General features: G+C 47.5%; 1 protein-coding gene across 3 annotated transcripts in view; it reads right to left on the reverse strand.

The window, feature by feature from the left end:
• Positions 1–728: 728 nt before the first annotated feature.
• Positions 729–19,131, reverse strand: part of necab3 (N-terminal EF-hand calcium binding protein 3) — a 57,329-nt gene continuing 38,926 nt past the window's right edge. For 2 of the 3 annotated variants that reach the window (XM_029684696.2, XM_029684679.2), the window contains exons 7-13: positions 10,064–10,185; positions 9,593–9,672; positions 8,510–8,563; positions 4,163–4,275; positions 3,391–3,468; positions 2,663–2,754; positions 729–1,336 (exon numbers count right to left, since the gene is read on the reverse strand). In XM_029684696.2, coding sequence (XP_029540556.1) covers positions 1,308–1,336; positions 2,663–2,754; positions 3,391–3,468; positions 4,163–4,275; positions 8,510–8,563; positions 9,593–9,672; positions 10,064–10,185 — 568 coding nt within the window. In that variant the 3' untranslated portion in view covers positions 729–1,307. The remainder of the gene's footprint in view (positions 1,337–2,662; positions 2,755–3,390; positions 3,469–4,162; positions 4,276–8,509; positions 8,564–9,592; positions 9,673–10,063; positions 10,186–19,131) is intronic. The other variant, XM_029684688.2, reaches the window with a different exon arrangement.

The following is a 19,131-nucleotide window of genomic DNA, read 5'->3' on the forward strand; positions in this document are numbered from 1 at the left end:
CTTCTTTCGCTGTCTTGTCACCCGTGTCTGAGAAACCATTATTCATGGGGCTAAGATGAATCGTTTTTTTAGTCGAGAAGTCTACAAAATAGGAAGAAAGTGCTTTGCTCGACGCAAGCCAAAACCTCATGAAATTAAATTGATAAATGTGTTATCTTTTGCAGATATAGTGGACTTTAAAATACTTTGTAGTGAATAGGTTTGAAGTAATAACATTTCATTGACAGTACACACTAAGAAGAGTATTATGCCCATGCCCATGGGAGAACCCTTTGAAGAACCCTTTTGTGTTCTTACCTGTACACTTATACATTCAAAACAGAGTCGAGTAAGCTGACTGGCCATTAACTTTTATTAAAGTGAATATGTTGAATTTCTACATGGAAAAGATACTTCATTAACAACAAAAGCACAATGACAACACATCCATCTGCACATGACTGATTCTCTTAAATAAAGTCAACTATGGAAAAATAGGGGGAAAAGTACCATCCTATGATAGCTATGTCTTGAGAAGGTGACACACAAAGAAATCTCATTGCAAAGTATCCTCCTTTATAGGCTTAATAGATACATACTTTCTTTAAAACAGGTAAATTATCTGGGACAAACTCCTTTAAAGACAAGCAACATAACTCAAAGCACTAGTAAACCTAACAATAGAAGGATTCCATTGCAAGGGGTCCCTTATATAACAATAAGACAGCAGCAGGGTGCAACAACCCCCCCCCCCCCCAACTAGAGTAGGAACCATTCAGCATTTGAAACACATCACATATTGGTTCCTATCTAAGGAAATAAGTTATCTGTAGGTTACGCATTGAGAATGCAAAGCAACTCATTTCTGAGGCTCGGTCAAACGCTGGTCTGCATGCATTTTAAACAGCGAGCTCCAGTTGTTCTCTTCAAATTCTACTTAAGTGTAAGCAAGTTATAGCAAGTAGTCATTAAAAAGCATGTAGTGTATCACATTGCAGTAACTGTATGATGCGTCTCTATTGCTGTCAGGAATGAAAATGCTAAACTGGAATCGTTTGATTCAAGCCACGTGATCGATTCTAGCATGGATTCGGAGTGAGAGCTTCAAAAGCGTCGCCATTGGCTTTTACAATGCAAAGAATCGCTTTCATGTCTATACATTTGGCTGCTTTTCCTCACCCCCTATTTGTTGTTGAGAAACGATGCTGTAGTAACGCAGTGTTCTGTGTGCGCACAGAAACACTTGGATGCCTTTTGAATCTCTTGTCTTGGGGGTTGTGTTGTGTGTTTGGGGGCGAGCGGGAGATATGGTGTTCTGTGGTCTGTTGCTAGTTGTTAGTCATGATCCACCAGGATGCTAGGGGGGAAAAGAGAGGAGTTCTACTTGAGCTGGGGATAAATGGGTAAATAACATGTAATTTATAGCAAATCTGGGTTAAAAATAATTTTGCTGGGCTTGATTGAGCTTGCCTGGCACAATGTAGTAACCAATAGAATATTTGCAAATCCCTGGCTCTCCAGGCAGGCTAAAGCAAATGCTAAAAGGATTTGAAGGATTTGAAATGGTATTTGAACCCAGGTCTGCTTTCTGATACGTATCCATAGAAGGTAAGTTGTGTTACCTTTTGGATGGCTTAAACTGCTATCTCAAAATCATCATTTTGTATTTTCATAAGCCAATGCAAATCGCTCAAAGACCAGTGTGAAATTATGCATTTGCCTCTATGCAACATTTTACATTTGAAATGTGTATGTATTTTTTTGGGGGGTGAGCAATAATGTTCAAAGCATACATTTTCAAGAAAACACAAGTGACACTGTACTACCATTGAGTGGCTGCTGCCAACATACTGACTCAACTCTAGCCACTTTTTTTTTTTAATCCGTTATTTTACCAGGTAAGTTGACTGAGAACACGTTCTCATTTGCAGCAACGACCTGGGGAATAGTTACAGGGGAGAGGAGGGGGATGAATGAGCCAATTGTAAACTGGGGATTATTAGGTGACCGTGATGATTTGAGGGCCAGATTGGGAATTTAGCCAGGACACCAGGGTTAACACCCCTACTCTTACAATAAGTGCCATGGGATCTTTAATGACCACAGAGAGTCAGGACACCCATTTAACATCCCATCCGAAAGACGGCACCCTACACAGGGCAGTGTCCCCAAACACTGCCATGGGGCATTTGGGACATTTTTTTAGACCAGAGGAAAGAGTGCCTCCTACTGGCCCTCCAACACCCCTTCCAGCAGCATCTGGTCTCCCATCAAGGAACTGACCAGGACCAAGCCTGCTTAGCTTCAGAAGCAAGCCAGCAGTGGTATGCAGGGTGGTATGCTGCTGGCTTAATAATGGAAAAATTAATATAATACATGTATCACTAGCCACTTTAAACAATGACACTTTATATAATGTTTACATACCCTACATTACTCATCTCATATGTATATACTGTACTCTATACCATCTACTGCGTCTTGCCTATGCTGTTCGGCCATCACTCATTCATATATTTTTATGTACATATTGGTATTAATTCCTAGATATTACTGCATGGTCGGAACTAGAAGCACAAGCATTTTGCTACACTCACATTAACATCTGCTAACCATGTGTATGTGACATAAAATTTGATTTGATTATAGGAAGGTATAGATTGTAACACACACACACACACACCTGGGAGCAGCATGGTAGACACAAGCTTGGGATCCTCCAGCATATCAATGACACAGCGCTGGAAATTCTTACTGGCATCGGACTGCAGGTAGCTAGGGAGGACAAGAACACAGCAACAATCAATAGACTTGTGACATGACAGTAAGACATAATCAACATTATTATTCATGTCCAATAGGAGAAAGGCTTGGTTAGTAAACCACATTACACAATACAACTAATATGCTTGGACTGATATTCCTAGTCTCTTTGCACTAAATATATGCACATGTATTTATGAGAATTAGAATTAGAATGTAATCATACTGAATGTTAAGATGTTGAACAAATATGACTGTGTCAGTCTGATCTACACTGTACATATTGGTGTGTTTAAATCAACCCTGAGAAACAGGTTGCGTGTGTTTAAATCAACCCTGAGAAACAGGTTGGTGTGTTTAAATCAACCCTGAGAAACAGGTTGGTGTGTTTAAATCAAGCCTGAGAAACAGGTTGGTGTGTTTAAATCAACCCTGAGAAACAGGTTGGTGTGTTTAAATCAACCCTGAGAAACAGGTTGGTGTGTTTAAATCAACCCTGAGAAACAGGTTGCGTGTGTTTAAATCAACCCTGAGAAACAGGTTGAGTGTGTATCATGATATTAGAGATGGGCCATCTGCTCATCATCAGAGGAGGAAAGAAATGAGCAGCTTTCCAGCATTACACACACACACACACTACAGACCCACCTCATCCAGGAGATACGATCCTGCCAAAACTCATATATTATGAAGCACGACTTCCCTGGGAGCTTCTGGATAGACACACTGACAGAGAGAGGGAGCGGGAGGGAGGAGAGAGAGACAGAAAGAGACAGAGAGTGTTGAAATTAGCATCTGGTAGAGTGAGTCAATCAGGCCAAAGCAATAAGATCTCATTTGAATTAAATGAGCACAAATCCATCATGATGCATAACTGTGTCTGTTTATTTTGAAATGAACAGGAAAATCGATCAATTAATATTTCCTTTGAAAAAGTACATTGAACTAATTCTTAGGAATCCCATAGTTGGGAAGCAAATAGAACACACATTTTCTATCATCTAGGCTTTTCCTGCCAATGTGATCTGACCAGGAAGAACCAGGAAGAACTGGGCTCCCGAGTGGCACAGGAGTCTAAGGCACTGCATCTCAGTGCAAGAGGCGTCACTACAGTCCCTGCTTCGATTCTGGGCTGTATCACATCCGGCCGTGATTGGGAGTCCCATAGGGTGGCACACAATTGGCCCAGCATCTCCGGGGGAGGCAGTAATTGTAAATAAGAATTTGTTCTTAACTGACTTGCCTAGATAAATAAAGGATAATTTTTTTTTTAAGAAACTCTGGGCCTTAGTTTCATTTTTACAGGCCAGGTCAGGTGAATCACTTGGCGGCGAGTCGTGTGCCCTGCACTGCCCTGTGCCAAGCCACTGTGATTTGGGATCAAAGCCAGGTAACTCTCGATCACTTTGATTTCACTTACTGCAAGTTGTCGCTGTGGTTGGATGTGGCATCCGCGTAGCTCTTGAGTACCCTCTGGAACTTATCAAGGTCCTCCTCCGTTGCCAACATCTGCCTCTGCACCAGCAGGATGTTCTGTTGGCACGGACGCCACAAGGAAATACATCATTTACATACATTTGGTAAACACTCTTAATAAATCAAATGTTATTTGTCACATGCGCCAAATACAAACAGGTTTAGACCTACCGTGGAATGCTTACTTACAAGGCCTTAACCAACAAGACAGTTCAAGAAATAGAGTTGACAAAATAGAGTTGACAAAATAAACTAAAGTATTTAAAAAAAAGAAAAAAGTAACACGATAAAATAATAATGAGGCTCTATACAGGGGGGTACTTGCACCGAGTCAATGTGGGGGTACAGGTTAGTCAAGGTAATTTGTAAAGGGGTAAAGTGTCTATGTATAGATAATAAACACCGAGTAGCAGCAGTGTAAAACCAAAAGGGAGGGGGGGAGGGGGTTAAGCCTTTTGGACCTAGACTTGTCGCTCCGGTGCCGCTTGCCGTGTGGTTTTCAGAGAGAACGGTCTATGACTAGGGTTGCTGGAATCTTTGACCATTTTTTGGGCCTTCCTCTGACACTGCCTAGTATGTAGGACCTGGATGGCAGAAAGCTTGGCCACAGTGACGCACTACCCTCTGTAGCGCCTTACGGTCGGATGCCGAGCAGTTGCCATACCAGGCGGTGATGCAACCGGTCAGGATGCTCTCGATGGTGCAACTGTAGAATTTTTTGAGGATCTGGGGACCCATGCCAAATCTTTTCAAGTCTCCTGAAGGGGAAAAGGCATTGTAGTGCCCTCTTCACGACTGTCTTGGTGTGTTTGGACCATGTTAGTTTGTTGGTGATGTGGACAGCAAAGAACTTGAAACTCTCAACCAACTCCATTACAACCCCATCGATGTTAATGGGGGCCTGTTCGGCCCTCCTTTTCCTGTAGTCCACGATCATCAGCTATTAGATAGAAATGGCTCTAGAAACTACCTTAAGTTTCCTTCACACTGCACGCAGAGACATAAAAATGGTATCCATGAGTTCATCTGACTCTGGGTATGTAGTAAAAAGGGCTAGGTTAAATGACTCTGGGTATGTAGTAAAAAGGGCTAGGTTAATTGTCTCTGGGTATGTAGTAAAAAGGGCTAGGTTAATTGTCTCTGGGTATGTAGTAAAAAGGGCTAGGTTAATTGTCTCTGGGTATGTAGTAAAAAGGGCTAGGTTAGTTGTCTCTGGGTATGTAGTAAAAAGGGCTAGGTTAGTTGTCTCTGGGTATGTAGTAAAAAGGGCTAGGTTAGTGGTCCCTGGGTATGTAGTAAAAAGGGCTAGGTTAATTGACTCTGGGTATGTAGTAAAAAGGGCTAGGTTAATTGTCTCTGGGTATGTAGTAAAAAGGGCTAGGTTAGTTGTCTCTGGGTATGTAGTAAAAAGGGCTAGGTTAGTTGTCTCTGGGTATGTAGTAAAAAGGGCTAGGTTAGTGGTCTCTGGGTATGTAGTAAAAAGGGCTAGGTTAGTTGTCTCTGGGTATGTAGTAAAAAGGGCTAGGTTAGTTGTCTCTGGGTATGTAGTAAAAAGGGCTAGGTTAAATGACTCTGGGTATGTAGTAAAAAGGGCTAGGTTAATTGACTCTGGGTATGTAGTAAAAAGGGCTAGGCTAGTTGTCTCTGGGTAAGTAGTAAAAAGGGATAGGTTAGTTGTCTCTGGGTAAGTAGTAAAAAGGGCTAGGTTAGTTGTCTCTGGGTATGTAGTAAAAAGGGCTAGGTTAGTTGTCTCTGGGTATGTAGTAAAAAGGGCTAGGTTGTCTCTGGGTATGTAGTAAAAAGGGCTAGGTTAGTTGTCTCTGGGTATGTAGTAAAAAGGGCTAGGTTAGTGGTCTCTGGGTATGTAGTAAAAAGGGCTAGGTTAGTTGTCTCTGGGTATGTAGTAAAAAGGGTTAGGTTAGTTGTCTCTGGGTATGTAGTAAAAAGGGCTAGGTTAGTTGTCTCTGGGTATGTAGTAAAAAGGGCTAGGATAGTTGTCTCTGGGTAAGTAGTAAAAAGGGCTAGGTTAGTTGTCTCTGGGTATGTAGTAAAAAGGGCTAGGTTAGTTGTCTCTGGGTATGTAGTAAAAAGGGCTAGGTTAGTTGTCTCTGGGTATGTAGTAAAAAGGGCTAGGTTAGTTGTCTCTGGGTATGTAGTAAAAAGGGCTAGGTTAGTTGTCTCTGGGTATGTAGTAAAAAGGTCTAGGTTAGTTGTCTCTGGGTATGTAGTAAAAAGGGCTAGGTTAGTTGTCTCTGGGTATGTAGTAAAAAGGGCTAGGTTAGTTGTCTCTGGGTATGTAGTAAAAAGGGCTAGGTTAGTTGTCTCTGGGTATGTAGTAAAAAGGGCTAGGTTAGTTGTCTCTGGGTATGTAGTAAAAGGGCTAGGTTAGTTGTCTCTGGGTATGTAGTAAAAAGGGCTAGGTTAGTTGTCTCTGGGTATGTAGTAAAAAGGGCTAGGTTAGTTGTCTCTGGGTATGTAGTAAAAAGGGCTAGGTTAATTGTCTCTGGGTATGTAGTAAAAAGGGCTAGGTTAGTTGTCTCTGGGTATGTAGTAAAAAGGGTTAGGTTAGTGGTCTCTGGGTATGTAGTAAAAAGGACTAGGTTAGTTGTCTCTGGGTATGTAGTAAAAAGGGTTAGGATAGTTGTCTCTGGGTATGTAGTAAAAAGGACTAGGTTAGTTGTCTATGGGTATGTAGTAAAAAGGGCTAGGTTAGTTGTCTCTGGGTATGTAGTAAAAAGGACTAGGTTAGTGGTCTCTGGGTATGTAGTAAAAAGGGTTAGGATAGTTGTCTCTGGGTATGTAGTAAAAAGGGCTAGGTTAGTTGTCTATGGGTATGTAGTAAAAAGGGCTAGGTTAGTGGTCTCTGGGTATGTAGTAAAAAGGACTAGGTTAGTTGTCTCTGGGTATGTAGTAAAAAGGACTAGGTTAGTGGTCTCTGGGTATGTAGTAAAAAGGACTAGGTTAGTGGTCTCTGGGTATGTAGTAAAAAGGGCTAGGTTAGTTGTCTCTGGGTATGTAGTAAAAAGGACTAGGTTAGTGGTCTCTGGGTATGTAGTAAAAAGGACTAGGTTAGTGGTCTCTGGGTATGTAGTAAAAAGGACTAGGTTAGTGGTCTCTGGGTATGTAGTAAAAAGGGCTAGGTTAGTGGTCTCTGGGTATGTAGTAAAAAGGACTAGGTTAGTGGTCTCTGGGTATGTAGTAAAAAGGGCTAGGTTAGTGGTCTCTGGGTATGTAGTAAAAAGGACTAGGTTAGTGGTCTCTGGGTATGTAGTAAAAAGGGCTAGGTTAGTTGTCTCTGGGTATGTAGTAAAAAGGGCTAGGTTAGTTGTCTCTGGGTATGTAGTAAAAAGGACTAGGTTAGTAGTCTCTGGGTATGTAGTAAAAAGGACTAGGTTAGTGGTCTCTGGGTATGTAGTAAAAAGGGCTAGGTTAGTTGACTTTGTCAGTAGAACAAAGGGCTAAAATTGCCAAAATGTCGCACTATCCATATAAGCCTTTTTTATATCCTACAGAGTACACAATGCAATAACTTCAATTAGCTATGTAAAATGGTAACGGCTCATATTTGCTCAACAAACATAGGTGCAGCCCTGCAATTTATACATTGAAGCAAGTACGCAAGATTGCCATTTTGAGTAGCTAATTGCCTTCTTGCATAAGGTATACATTAGGTATACATTAGGCTTCAACATACAGTAGGTAGGTAACAAAAACATGTCAGTCTTTCAGAAAGCAGCTATCAGCTAAATCAGTGCTTGTAAGAAAAGTGCTCGTGCAAGAAAGACAAGAACAGTAAGGTGTTTGAGGGACGACATCAAACACTCCTCTGAGCTCCTACAGCTGAGCTATGGGCAACAGCTGGGCTCCTACAAAGACAGACGCAGGTTTGAGGAGCAGATGGGGGAGTGTTTTTTTGTGCCCGTGAGGGGAAGCTCAATGTGTGAATGATGAAATTGAAAGTCTGGAGGTTTTCTGAGTACAGTCACCCAAGGGTGGATGCTATGTGAATTCATTTGGTTGCACATTGTGCGTTCTGCTTTGAAAATCAAAAACAAGATGGATCATGGAAAATGGAACAGTGAAACTGAAGCACTCACTGTAAAAAACGTGTCAACGTAAAATCCTGAATTACCCTGACTTTAAAAAAACATTAAACTTTTAAAGTGTACTTTCATTGGATAACTGTGCTGTTAAACTCCAATGACACCCTGTGGCCCAAGGTGCCCCTAAGAGTATTAATAAAGTTGTATTGAACTGAATCGAATTTAGACTAACAACAATCATCACTCACAGATTTATATGTACTGGCCAGTGTATCTTCTTTCAGGGGTTCCAATTTTGGACTCTGAAAAAAAAAAAAGAGTTAAAAACCTACTTATAATGGGAAAAGCTCAAACTCATTGAGTTCAAGAAGTGGGTGTTTTCTTTTTTTGTTTGTTGAGTATTTTACTCCTTTTTTTCTCCCCAATTTTGATCTTGTCCCATTGCTGCAACTCCCCAACAGGCTCGGGAAGCGAAGGTTGAGTCATGCATCCTACAAAACATGACCCAAGCAAACTGCACTTCTTAACACCCGCCTGCTTCACCCAGAGGCCAGCCTGCAGGCACCCGGCCCACCACAAGGAGTCGTAGGGCACGATGAGCCAAATAAAGCCCCTCCGGCCAAACCCTTCCCTAACTTGGACAACGCTGGGCCAATTGTGCGCTGCCCTATGGGACTCCCAGTCACGGCCGGTTGTGACACAGCCTGGGATCAATGCGATGCAGTGCCTTAGATCTCCGCACCACTCGGGAGGCCCGTGTGTTTTCTTTTAAATACTTTAGCTCTGCTTGACAGACTATAATATAATTATCTCATGCACGGTATATAATATAATTATCCAATACATTGTACCATTGACAAACATTCTGACAAGAGTTTATTTCAACCCCTGCCCACACATTTAGAGCCGTCTATTTCCATTCAATCATGAGAAAGAGCAATATAAGCTATCATATTAAAGTAGAGTATGAAGTTGAACCTAAAGGTGAAATAGCTCACTGCAAAGGGAATGAGAGGCTGTGAGGTGACGATTGATATTGCACTACAGTACGTGCTGCAGGTTAGGAATTGCTCTGATATTGCAGTACAGGTTCCTCTTGATTGACAAACGAGACAGTCATACAGATAGGCAGGCAGGCGAAAGAAAGGGCTTAGGGAGTAAAAGAATGACAGACAGACATAGAACAAGAGATAGAGAGCGCATAGGGATTTAAAGTTGTGAGGGAGAGAGAAAGAGAGAACATATGGCAAGAACCGGTTAAAGGAATGAGCAGCACAGAGCAAGAGGTATTCAGGTTGTCAGGATGAGATATCCCCAGGACAGTCCAGTACCTGCCACTCCAGCTTGTCCAATAGCAACTGGAGCCTGTTGATCTGGGAGCACCAGTGGTCATCAGTCTCCATGGTGACTCCTAAGAAACACACACACGTTTCCTTTACTTGTCAGGATTTTCTGGGGAGTAAAAATATGTTCCCATTCAAAATCACATTTTCCCAAACCCCTAACCATAACTCCTAACCCCAAACCTAAAGTAGCATTTTTACTTTTCAATAACCACAACATCATCATTTAGCAGACATGTTTGCTTATATCAACTTACAACAGTGAGTGCAATTTTTTGTTGTTGAATTGTTGACACTGGCGGGAATCAAACTCAGAACCCTGGCGTTGTTACTTTTTCACTGCACGGGGAGTTGAGATGTAGCGGGGTGTTGCGTTCCCTTCTCCAAGAGGCTTACGTAACAGCCACACTCTTACCAACTGAGCCACACAGGATTGTGTGGATTAAGCATTGGTATTACCTGTAGTGAGAATGCCTGAGTAGGGGTCGGTGGGGGAGAGGCACATGTTCTTCTGAACCTTGCGGCCACATCGCCTGCTGTTCCTCTGCGCCGAGGGATGCTCCACCACCTTCACCTCTCTCCTGAAAACAGACAGAACAAGAAAAGAAAGAGGAATAAACATCAAAACGACTGTCAGAGAGGTGAGAAAGGGAGGGATGGCGCTGGTCACAGGGAACGAAGAGAGGAGGAATAACATTCAGAGAAGAAGAGAATAGTGGAGAATGATGATGGTAGATGGTAGGCAGTAGAAAGTAGGCGGTAGAAAGTAGTCGGTAGGCAGTAGAAAGTAGTCGGTAGGCAGTAGAAAGTAGTCGGTAGGCAGTAGACAGTAGGCAGTAGACAGTAGTAGTAGTAGGCGGTAGACTGTAGGCGTCAAGCAGTAGAGGGTCATCAGGTCAGCGGAGGAGAGGCAGCAGTAGATGGTAGGCAGTAGCACCAGTAGGTGGTAGCAGCAGTAGGCCTTAGCAGCAGCAGGCCATAGCAGCAGTAGCAGGCGGTAGCAGCAGTAGACGGTTGCAGCAGTAGGCGGTAGCAGCAGTAGGCGGTAGCAGCAGAAGGCGGTAGCAGCAGAAGGCGGTAGCAGCAGAAGGCGGTAGCAGCAGAAGGCGGTAGCAGCAGAAGGCGGTAGCAGCAGTAGGTGGTAGCAGCAGTAGACGGTAGCAGCAGAAGACGGTTGCAGCAGTAGACGGTAGCAGCAGAAGGCGGTAGCAGCAGAAGACAGTAGATGGTAGCAGCAGTAGGCGGTAGCAGCAGAAGACGGTAGCAGCAGAAGACGGTAGCAGCAGAAGACAGTAGATGTAGCAGCAGTAGGCGGTAGCAGCAGAAGACGGTTGCAGCAGTAGACGGTAGCAGCAGAAGACGGTAGCAGCAGTAGACGGTAGCAGCAGAAGACAGTAGATGGTAGCAGCAGTAGGCGGTAGCAGCAGTAGGCAGTCGTAGCAGCAGAAGACGGTAGCAGCAGAAGACGGTAGCAGCAGAAGACGGTAGTAGCAGAAGACGGTAGCAGCAGAAGACGGTAGCAGCAGAAGACGGTAGCAGCAGAAGACGGTAGCAGCAGTAGACGGTTGCAGCAGTAGGCGGTAGCAGCAGTAGACAGTCGTAGCAGCAGAAGACGGTAGCAGCAGAAGACGGTAGCAGCAGAAGACGGTAGCAGCAGTAGACAGTAGGCTGTAGCAGCAGTAGACGGTTGCAGCAGAAGACGGTAGCAGCAGAAGACGGTAGCAGCAGTAGACGGTAGCAGCAGTAGACGGTAGATGGTAGCAGTATGGGGTAGCAGCAGTAGACAGTCGTAGCAGCAGTAGACGGTAGCAGCAGAAGACGGTAGCAGCGGTAGACGGTAGCAGCGGTAGACGGTAGCAGCAGTAGAAGGTAGCAGCAGTAGACGGTAGACGGTAGCAGCAGTAGGCGGAAGCAGCAGTAGAAGGTAGCAGCAGTAGACGGTAGACGGTAGCAGCAGAAGACGGTAGCAGCAGTAGACGGTAGCAGCAGTAGACGGTAGCAGCAGAGCAGCAGTAGACGGTAGATGGTAGCAGCAGTATGCGGTAACAGCAGTAGAAGGTAGCAGCAGTAGACGGTAGACGGTAGCAGCAGTAGGCGGAAGCAGCAGTAGACGGTAGCAGCAGTAGGCGGAAGCAGCAGTAGACGGTAGCAGCAGTAGGCGGAAGCAGCAGTAGACGGTCGTAGCAGCAGTAGACGGTAGCAGCAGTAGACGGTCGTAGCAGCAGTAGGCGGAAGCAGTAGACGGTCGTAGCAGCAGTAGACGGTCGTAGCAGCAGTAGACGGTCGTAGCAGCAGTAGACGGTCGTAGCAGCAGTAGACGGTCGTAGCAGCAGTAGACGGTCGTAGCAGCAGTAGACGGTCGTAGCAGCAGTAGACGGTCGTAGCAGCAGTAGACGGTCGAAGCAGCAGTAGACGGTCGTAGCAGCAGTAGACGGTCGTAGCAGCAGTAGACGGTCGTAGCAGCAGTAGAAAGTCGTAGCAGCAGTAGACAGTCGTAGCAGCAGTAGACGGTAGCAGCAGTAGACAGTCGTAGCAGCAGTAGACGGTTGCAGCAGTAGACGGTAGCAGCAGTAGACGGTAGCAGCAGAAGGCGGTAGCAGCAGTAGACAGTAGATGGTAGCAGCAGTAGGCGGTAGCAGCAGTAGACAGTCGTAGCAGCAGAAGACGGTAGCAGCAGAAGACGGTAGCAGCAGAAGACGGTAGCAGCAGTAGACAGTAGGCTGTAGCAGCAGTAGACGGTTGCAGCAGAAGACGGTAGCAGCAGAAGACGGTAGCAGCAGTAGACGGTAGCAGCAGTAGACGGTAGATGGTAGCAGTATGGGGTAGCAGCAGTAGACAGTCGTAGCAGCAGTAGACGGTAGCAGAAGACGGTAGCAGCAGTAGACGGTAGACGGTAGCAGCAGTAGAAGGTAGCAGCAGTAGACGGTAGCAGCAGTAGACGGTAGACGGTAGCAGCAGTAGGCGGAAGCAGCAGTAGAAGGTAGCAGCAGTAGACGGTAGACGGTAGCAGCAGAAGACGGTAGCAGCAGTAGACGGTAGCAGCAGTAGACGGTTGCAGCAGTAGACGGTAGCAGCAGTAGACGGTAGCAGCAGTAGACGGTAGATGGTAGCAGCAGTATGCGGTAACAGCAGTAGAAGGTAGCAGCAGCGGACGGTAGCAGCAGTAGGCGGAAGCAGCAGTAGACGGTAGCAGCAGTAGGCGGAAGCAGCAGTAGACGGTAGCAGCAGTAGGCGGAAGCAGCAGTAGACAGTCGTAGCAGCAGTAGACGGTCGTAGCAGCAGTAGACGGTCGTAGCAGCAGTAGACGGAAGCAGCAGTAGACGGTAGCAGCAGTAGACGGTAGCAGCAGTAGACGGTCGTAGCAGCAGTAGACGGTCGTAGCAGCAGTAGACGGTCGTAGCAGCAGTAGACGGTCGTAGCAGCAGTAGACGGTCGTAGCAGCAGTAGACGGTCGTAGCAGCAGAAGACGGTCGTAGCAGCAGAAGACGGTCGTAGCAGACAGTCGTAGCAGCAGTAGACAGTCGTAGCAGCAGTAGACGGTTGCAGCAGTAGACGGTAGCAGCAGTAGACGGTAGCAGCAGTAGACGGTAGCAGCAGAAGGCGGTAGCAGCAGTAGACAGTAGATGGTAGCAGCAGTAGGCGGTAGCAGCAGTAGACAGTCGTAGCAGCAGAAGACGGTAGCAGCAGAAGACGGTAGCAGCAGAAGACAGTAGGCTGTAGCAGCAGTAGACGGTGCAGCAGAAGCGGTAGCAGCAGAAGCGGTAGCAGCAGTAGCAGCAGCAGTAGACGGTAGATGGTAGCAGTATGGGGTAGCAGCAGTAGACAGTAGCAGCAGAAGACGGTAGCAGCAGATGGTAGCAGCGGTAGCAGCAGAAGACGGTAGCAGCAGTAGACGGTAGACGGTAGCAGCAGTAGAGCGCAGTAGAAGGTAGCAGCAGTAGAAGACGGTAGCAGCAGAAGACGGTAGCAGCAGTAGACGGTAGCAGCAGAAGACGGTGCAGCAGTAGACGGTAGATGGTAGCAGCAGTATGCGGTAGCAGCAGTAGAAGGTAGCAGCAGTAGATGTGAAGACGGTAGCAGCAGTAGGCGGAAGCAGCAGTAGACGGTAGCAGCAGTAGGCGGAAGCAGCAGTAGACGGTAGCAGCAGACGGTAGCAGCAGTAGACAGTAGCAGCAGTAGACGGTAGCAGCAGAAGACGGTAGCAGCAGAAGACGGTAGCAGCAGTAGCAGCAGTAGACGGTAGCAGCAGTAGACGGTAGCGGTAGCAGCAGGCGGTAGCAGTAGACGGTAGCAGCAGTAGACGGAAGCAGCAGCAGACAGCAGCAGTAGGCGGAAGCAGCAGTAGGCGGAAGCAGCAGTAGACGGAAGCAGCAGTAGACGGTAGCAGCAGTAGACGTCGTAGCAGCAGTAGACGGTAGCAGCAGAAGACGGTAGCAGCAGTAGACGGTAGATGGTAGCAGCAGTATGCGGTAACAGCAGTAGAAGGTAGCAGCAGTAGAGAAGACGGTAGCAGCAGTAGGCGGAAGCAGCAGTAGACGGTAGCAGCAGTAGGCGGTAGCAGCAGTAGCAGCAGTAGACAATCGTAGCAGCAGTAGACGGTAGCAGCAGTAGACAGTCGTAGCAGCAGTAGGCGGAAGCAGCAGTAGACAGTCGTAGCAGCAGTAGACGGTAGCAGCAGTAGACAGTCGTAGCAGCAGTAGGCGGAAGCAGCAGTAGACAGTCGTAGCAGCAGTAGACGGTAGCAGCAGTAGACAGTCGTAGCAGCAGTAGACGGTAGCAGCAGAAGACGGTAGCAGCGGTAGACGGTAGCAGCGGTAGACGGTAGCAGCAGTAGAAGGTAGCAGCAGTAGACGGTAGACGGTAGCAGCAGTAGGCGGAAGCAGCAGTAGAAGGTAGCAGCAGTAGACGGTAGACGGTAGCAGCAGAAGACGGTAGCAGCAGTAGACGGTAGCAGCAGTAGACGGTAGCAGCAGTAGACGGTAGCAGCAGTAGACGGTAGATGGTAGCAGCAGTATGCGGTAACAGCAGTAGAAGGTAGCAGCAGTAGACGGTAGACGGTAGCAGCAGTAGGCGGAAGCAGCAGTAGACGGTAGCAGCAGTAGGCGGAAGCAGCAGTAGACGGTAGCAGCAGTAGGCGGAAGCAGCAGTAGACGGTCGTAGCAGCAGTAGACGGTAGCAGCAGTAGACGGTCGTAGCAGCAGTAGGCGGAAGCAGTAGACGGTCGTAGCAGCAGTAGACGGTCGTAGCAGCAGTAGACGGTCGTAGCAGCAGTAGACGGTCGTAGCAGCAGTCGTAGCAGCAGTAGACGGTCGTAGCAGCAGTAGACGGTCGTAGCAGCAGTAGACGGTCGTAGCAGCAGTAGACGGTCGTAGCAGCAGTAGACGGTCGTAGCAGCAGTAGACGGTCGTAGCAGCAGTAGAAAGTCGTAGCAGCAGTAGACAGTCGTAGCAGCAGTAGACGGTAGCAGCAGTAGACAGTCGTAGCAGCAGACGGTAGCAGCAGTAGACGGTAGCAGCAGAAGGCGGTAGCAGCAGTAGACAGTAGATGGTAGCAGCAGTAGGCGGTAGCAGCAGTAGACAGTCGTAGCAGCAGAAGACGGTAGCAGCAGAAGACGGTAGCAGCAGAAGACGGTAGCAGCAGTAGACAGTAGGCTGTAGCAGCAGTAGACGGTTGCAGCAGAAGACGGTAGCAGCAGAAGACGGTAGCAGCAGTAGACGGTAGCAGCAGTAGACGGTAGATGGTAGCAGTATGGGGTAGCAGCAGTAGACAGTCGTAGCAGCAGTAGACGGTAGCAGAAGACGGTAGCAGCAGTAGACGGTAGCAGCAGTAGAAGGTAGCAGCAGTAGATGGTAGCAGCAGTAGACGGTAGAGTAGCAGCAGTAGGCGGAAGCAGCAGTAGAAGGTAGCAGCAGTAGACGGTAGACGGTAGTAGCAGCAGTAGACGGTAGCAGCAGTAGACGGTTGCAGCAGTAGACGGTAGCAGCAGTAGACGGTAGCAGCAGTAGACGGTAGATGGTAGCAGCAGTATGCGGTAACAGCAGTAGAAGGTAGCAGCAGTAGACGGTAGACGGTAGCAGCAGTAGGCGGAAGCAGCAGTAGACGGTAGCAGCAGTAGGCGGAAGCAGCAGTAGACGGTAGCAGCAGTAGGCGGAAGCAGCAGTAGACAGTCGTAGCAGCAGTAGACGGTCGTAGCAGCAGTAGACGGTCGTAGCAGCAGTAGACGGAAGCAGCAGTAGACGGTAGCAGCAGTAGACGGTAGCAGCAGTAGACGGTCGTAGCAGCAGTAGACGGTCGTAGCAGCAGTAGACGGTCGTAGCAGCAGTAGACGGTCGTAGCAGCAGTAGACGGTCGTAGCAGCAGTAGACGGTCGTAGCAGCAGAAGACGGTCGTAGCAGCAGAAGACGGTCGTAGCAGCAGTAGACAGTCGTAGCAGCAGTAGACAGTCGTAGCAGCAGTAGACGGTAGCAGCAGTAGACAGTCGTAGCAGCAGTAGACGGTTGCAGCAGTAGACGGTAGCAGCAGTAGACGGTAGCAGCAGTAGACGGTAGCAGCAGTAGACGGTAGCAGCAGAAGGCGGTAGCAGCAGTAGACAGTAGATGGTAGCAGCAGTAGGCGGTAGCAGCAGTAGACAGTCGTAGCAGCAGAAGACGGTAGCAGCAGAAGACGGTAGCAGCAGAAGACAGTAGGCTGTAGCAGCAGTAGACGGCTGCAGCAGAAGACGGTAGCAGCAGAAGACGGTAGCAGCAGTAGAGCGGTAGCAGCAGTAGACGGTAGATGGTAGCAGTATGGGGTAGCAGCAGTAGACAGTCGTAGCAGCAGTAGACGGTAGCAGCAGAAGACGGTAGCAGCAGTAGACGGTAGATGGTAGCAGCAGTAGAAGGTAGCAGCAGTAGACGGTAGCAGCAGTAGACGGTAGACGGTAGCAGCAGTAGGCGGAAGCAGCAGTAGAAGGTAGCAGCAGTAGACGGTAGACGGTAGCAGCAGAAGACGGTAGCAGCAGTAGACGGTAGCAGCAGTAGACGGTTGCAGCAGTAGACGGTAGATGGTAGCAGCAGTATGCGGTAACAGCAGTAGAAGGTAGCAGCAGTAGACGGTAGACGGTAGCAGCAGTAGGCGGAAGCAGCAGTAGACGGTAGCAGCAGTAGGCGGAAGCAGCAGTAGACGGTAGCAGCAGTAGACGGTAGCAGCAGTAGACAGTCGTAGCAGCAGTAGACGGTAGCAGCAGAAGACGGTAGCAGCAGAAGACGGTAGCAGCAGTAGACGGTAGCAGCAGTAGACGGTAGCAGCAGTAGACGGTAGACGGTAGCAGCAGTAGGCGGAAGCAGCAGTAGACGGTAGCAGCAGTAGACGGAAGCAGCAGTAGACGGTAGCAGCAGTAGGCGGAAGCAGCAGTAGGCGGAAGCAGCAGTAGACGGAAGCAGCAGTAGACGGTAGCAGCAGTAGACAGTCGTAGCAGCAGTAGACGGTAGCAGCAGAAGACGGTAGCAGCAGTAGACGGTAGATGGTAGCAGCAGTATGCGGTAACAGCAGTAGAAGGTAGCAGCAGTAGACGGTAGACGGTAGCAGCAGTAGGCGGAAGCAGCAGTAGACGGTAGCAGCAGTAGGCGGTAGCAGCAGTAGGCGGAAGCAGCAGTAGACAGTCGTAGCAGCAGTAGACGGTAGCAGCAGTAGACAGTCGTAGCAGCAGTAGGCGGAAGCAGCAGTAGACAGTCGTAGCAGCAGTAGACGGTAGCAGCAGTAGACAGTCGTAGCAGCAGTAGGCGGAAGCAGCAGTAGACAGTCGTAGCAGCAGTAGACGGTAGCAGCAGTAGACAGTCGTAGCAGCAGTAGACGGTAGCAGCAGTAGACGGTCGTAGCAGCAGTAGACGGTCGTAGCAGCAGTAGACGGTCGTAGCAGCAGTAGACGGTCGTAGCAGCAGTAGACGGTCGTAGCAGCAGTAGACGGTCGTAGCAGCAGTAGACGGTCGTAGCAGCAGTAGACAGTCGTAGCAGCAGTAGACGGTAGCAGCAGTAGACAGTCGTAGCAGCAGTAGACGGTAGCAGCAGTAGACAGTCGTAGCAGCAGTAGACGGTAGCAGCAGTAGACAGTCGTAGCAGCAGTAGACGGTAGCAGCAGAAGACGGTAGCAGCAGAAGACGGTAGCAGCAGTAGACAGTAGACGGTAGCTTCAGACAGTAGCAGGTAACATCAGTAGGCAGTAGTAGCAATAGACGTAGCAGCAGTAGACAGTAGCAGCAATAAATGGTAGCAGCAGTAGACGGTAGGCAGTAGACAGTAGACAGCAGCAGTACATTGGTCCAACCAAAACACAACAAAGAAGGGTGAAAGCGATTTTGTGGATAGTTCCAATTCCAAATGACAAGCCCAACAATGTAATTATCCCCCTGGGAAGTGTAGGACATGGTGTTGACTGCTCAGGGCTGACCCTAACCATTCATAGATTAGTGTGTGTTTATATATGTGTGTAACAGAGTAAATTGTGTGTGCATGTGCATCTGAGTCTGTGGGTGTCTCTGTGTGTGCCTTTGTGTGACAGAGTAGATGGATGGAGAAACATTGTTTTCTCCAGCAGGTTAAGACTCTGTGTGCCTGCCTGTCCTGCTGACAGAGCAGAAGGAGTGTATGACTGGGACACTTCTACTGCTGGGCCAGTTAGCAGCCCCAAAGGGCACTGTAGCACATAGAGGACTACCACAGATGAACAGAAAGGAGGACAAAAAGGTGGCGCCATAGTATTTAGTAATGAGGTGGTGCCATAGTATTTAGTAATGAGGTGGTGCCATAGTATTTAGTAATGAGGTGGTGCCATAGTATTTAGTAATGAGGTGGTGCCATAGTGTTTAGTAACGAGGTGGTGCCATAGTGTTTAGTAACGAGGTGGTTCAATAGTATTTAGTAACGAGGTGGTGCCATAATGTTTAGTAATGAGGTGGTGCCATAGTGTTTAGTAGTGAGATGGTACCATAGTGTTTAGTAATGAGGTGGTTCCATAGTATTTAGTAATGAGGTGGTTCCATAGTATTTAGTAATGAGGTGGTGCCATAGTATTTAGTAATGAGGTGGTGCCATAGTATTTAGTAATGAGGTGGTGCCATAGTATTTAGTAATGAGGTGGTGCCATAGTATTTAGTAATGAGGTGGTGCCATAGTATTTAGTAATGAGGTGGTGCCATAGTATTTAGTAATGAGGTGGTGCCATAGTATTTAGTAATGAGGTGGTGCCATAGTATTTAGTAATGAGGTGGTGCCATAGTATTTAGTAATGAGTTGGTGCCATAGTATTTAGTAGTGAGGTGGTGCCATAGTATTTAGTAATGAGGTGGTGCCATAGTATTTAGTAATGAGGTGGTGCCATAGTATTTAGTAATGAGGTGGTGCCATAGTATTTAGTAATGAGTTGGTGCCATAGTATTTAGTAGTGAGGTGGTGCCATAGTATTTAGTAATGAGGTGGCGCCATAGTATTTAATAATGAGGTGGCGCCATAGTATTTAGTAATGAGGTGGTGCCATAGTATTTAGTAATGAG

Source organism: Oncorhynchus nerka, linkage group LG2 (genome assembly GCF_034236695.1).
Source record: "Oncorhynchus nerka isolate Pitt River linkage group LG2, Oner_Uvic_2.0, whole genome shotgun sequence".
Taxonomy (NCBI): Eukaryota; Metazoa; Chordata; class Actinopteri; order Salmoniformes; family Salmonidae; genus Oncorhynchus; species Oncorhynchus nerka.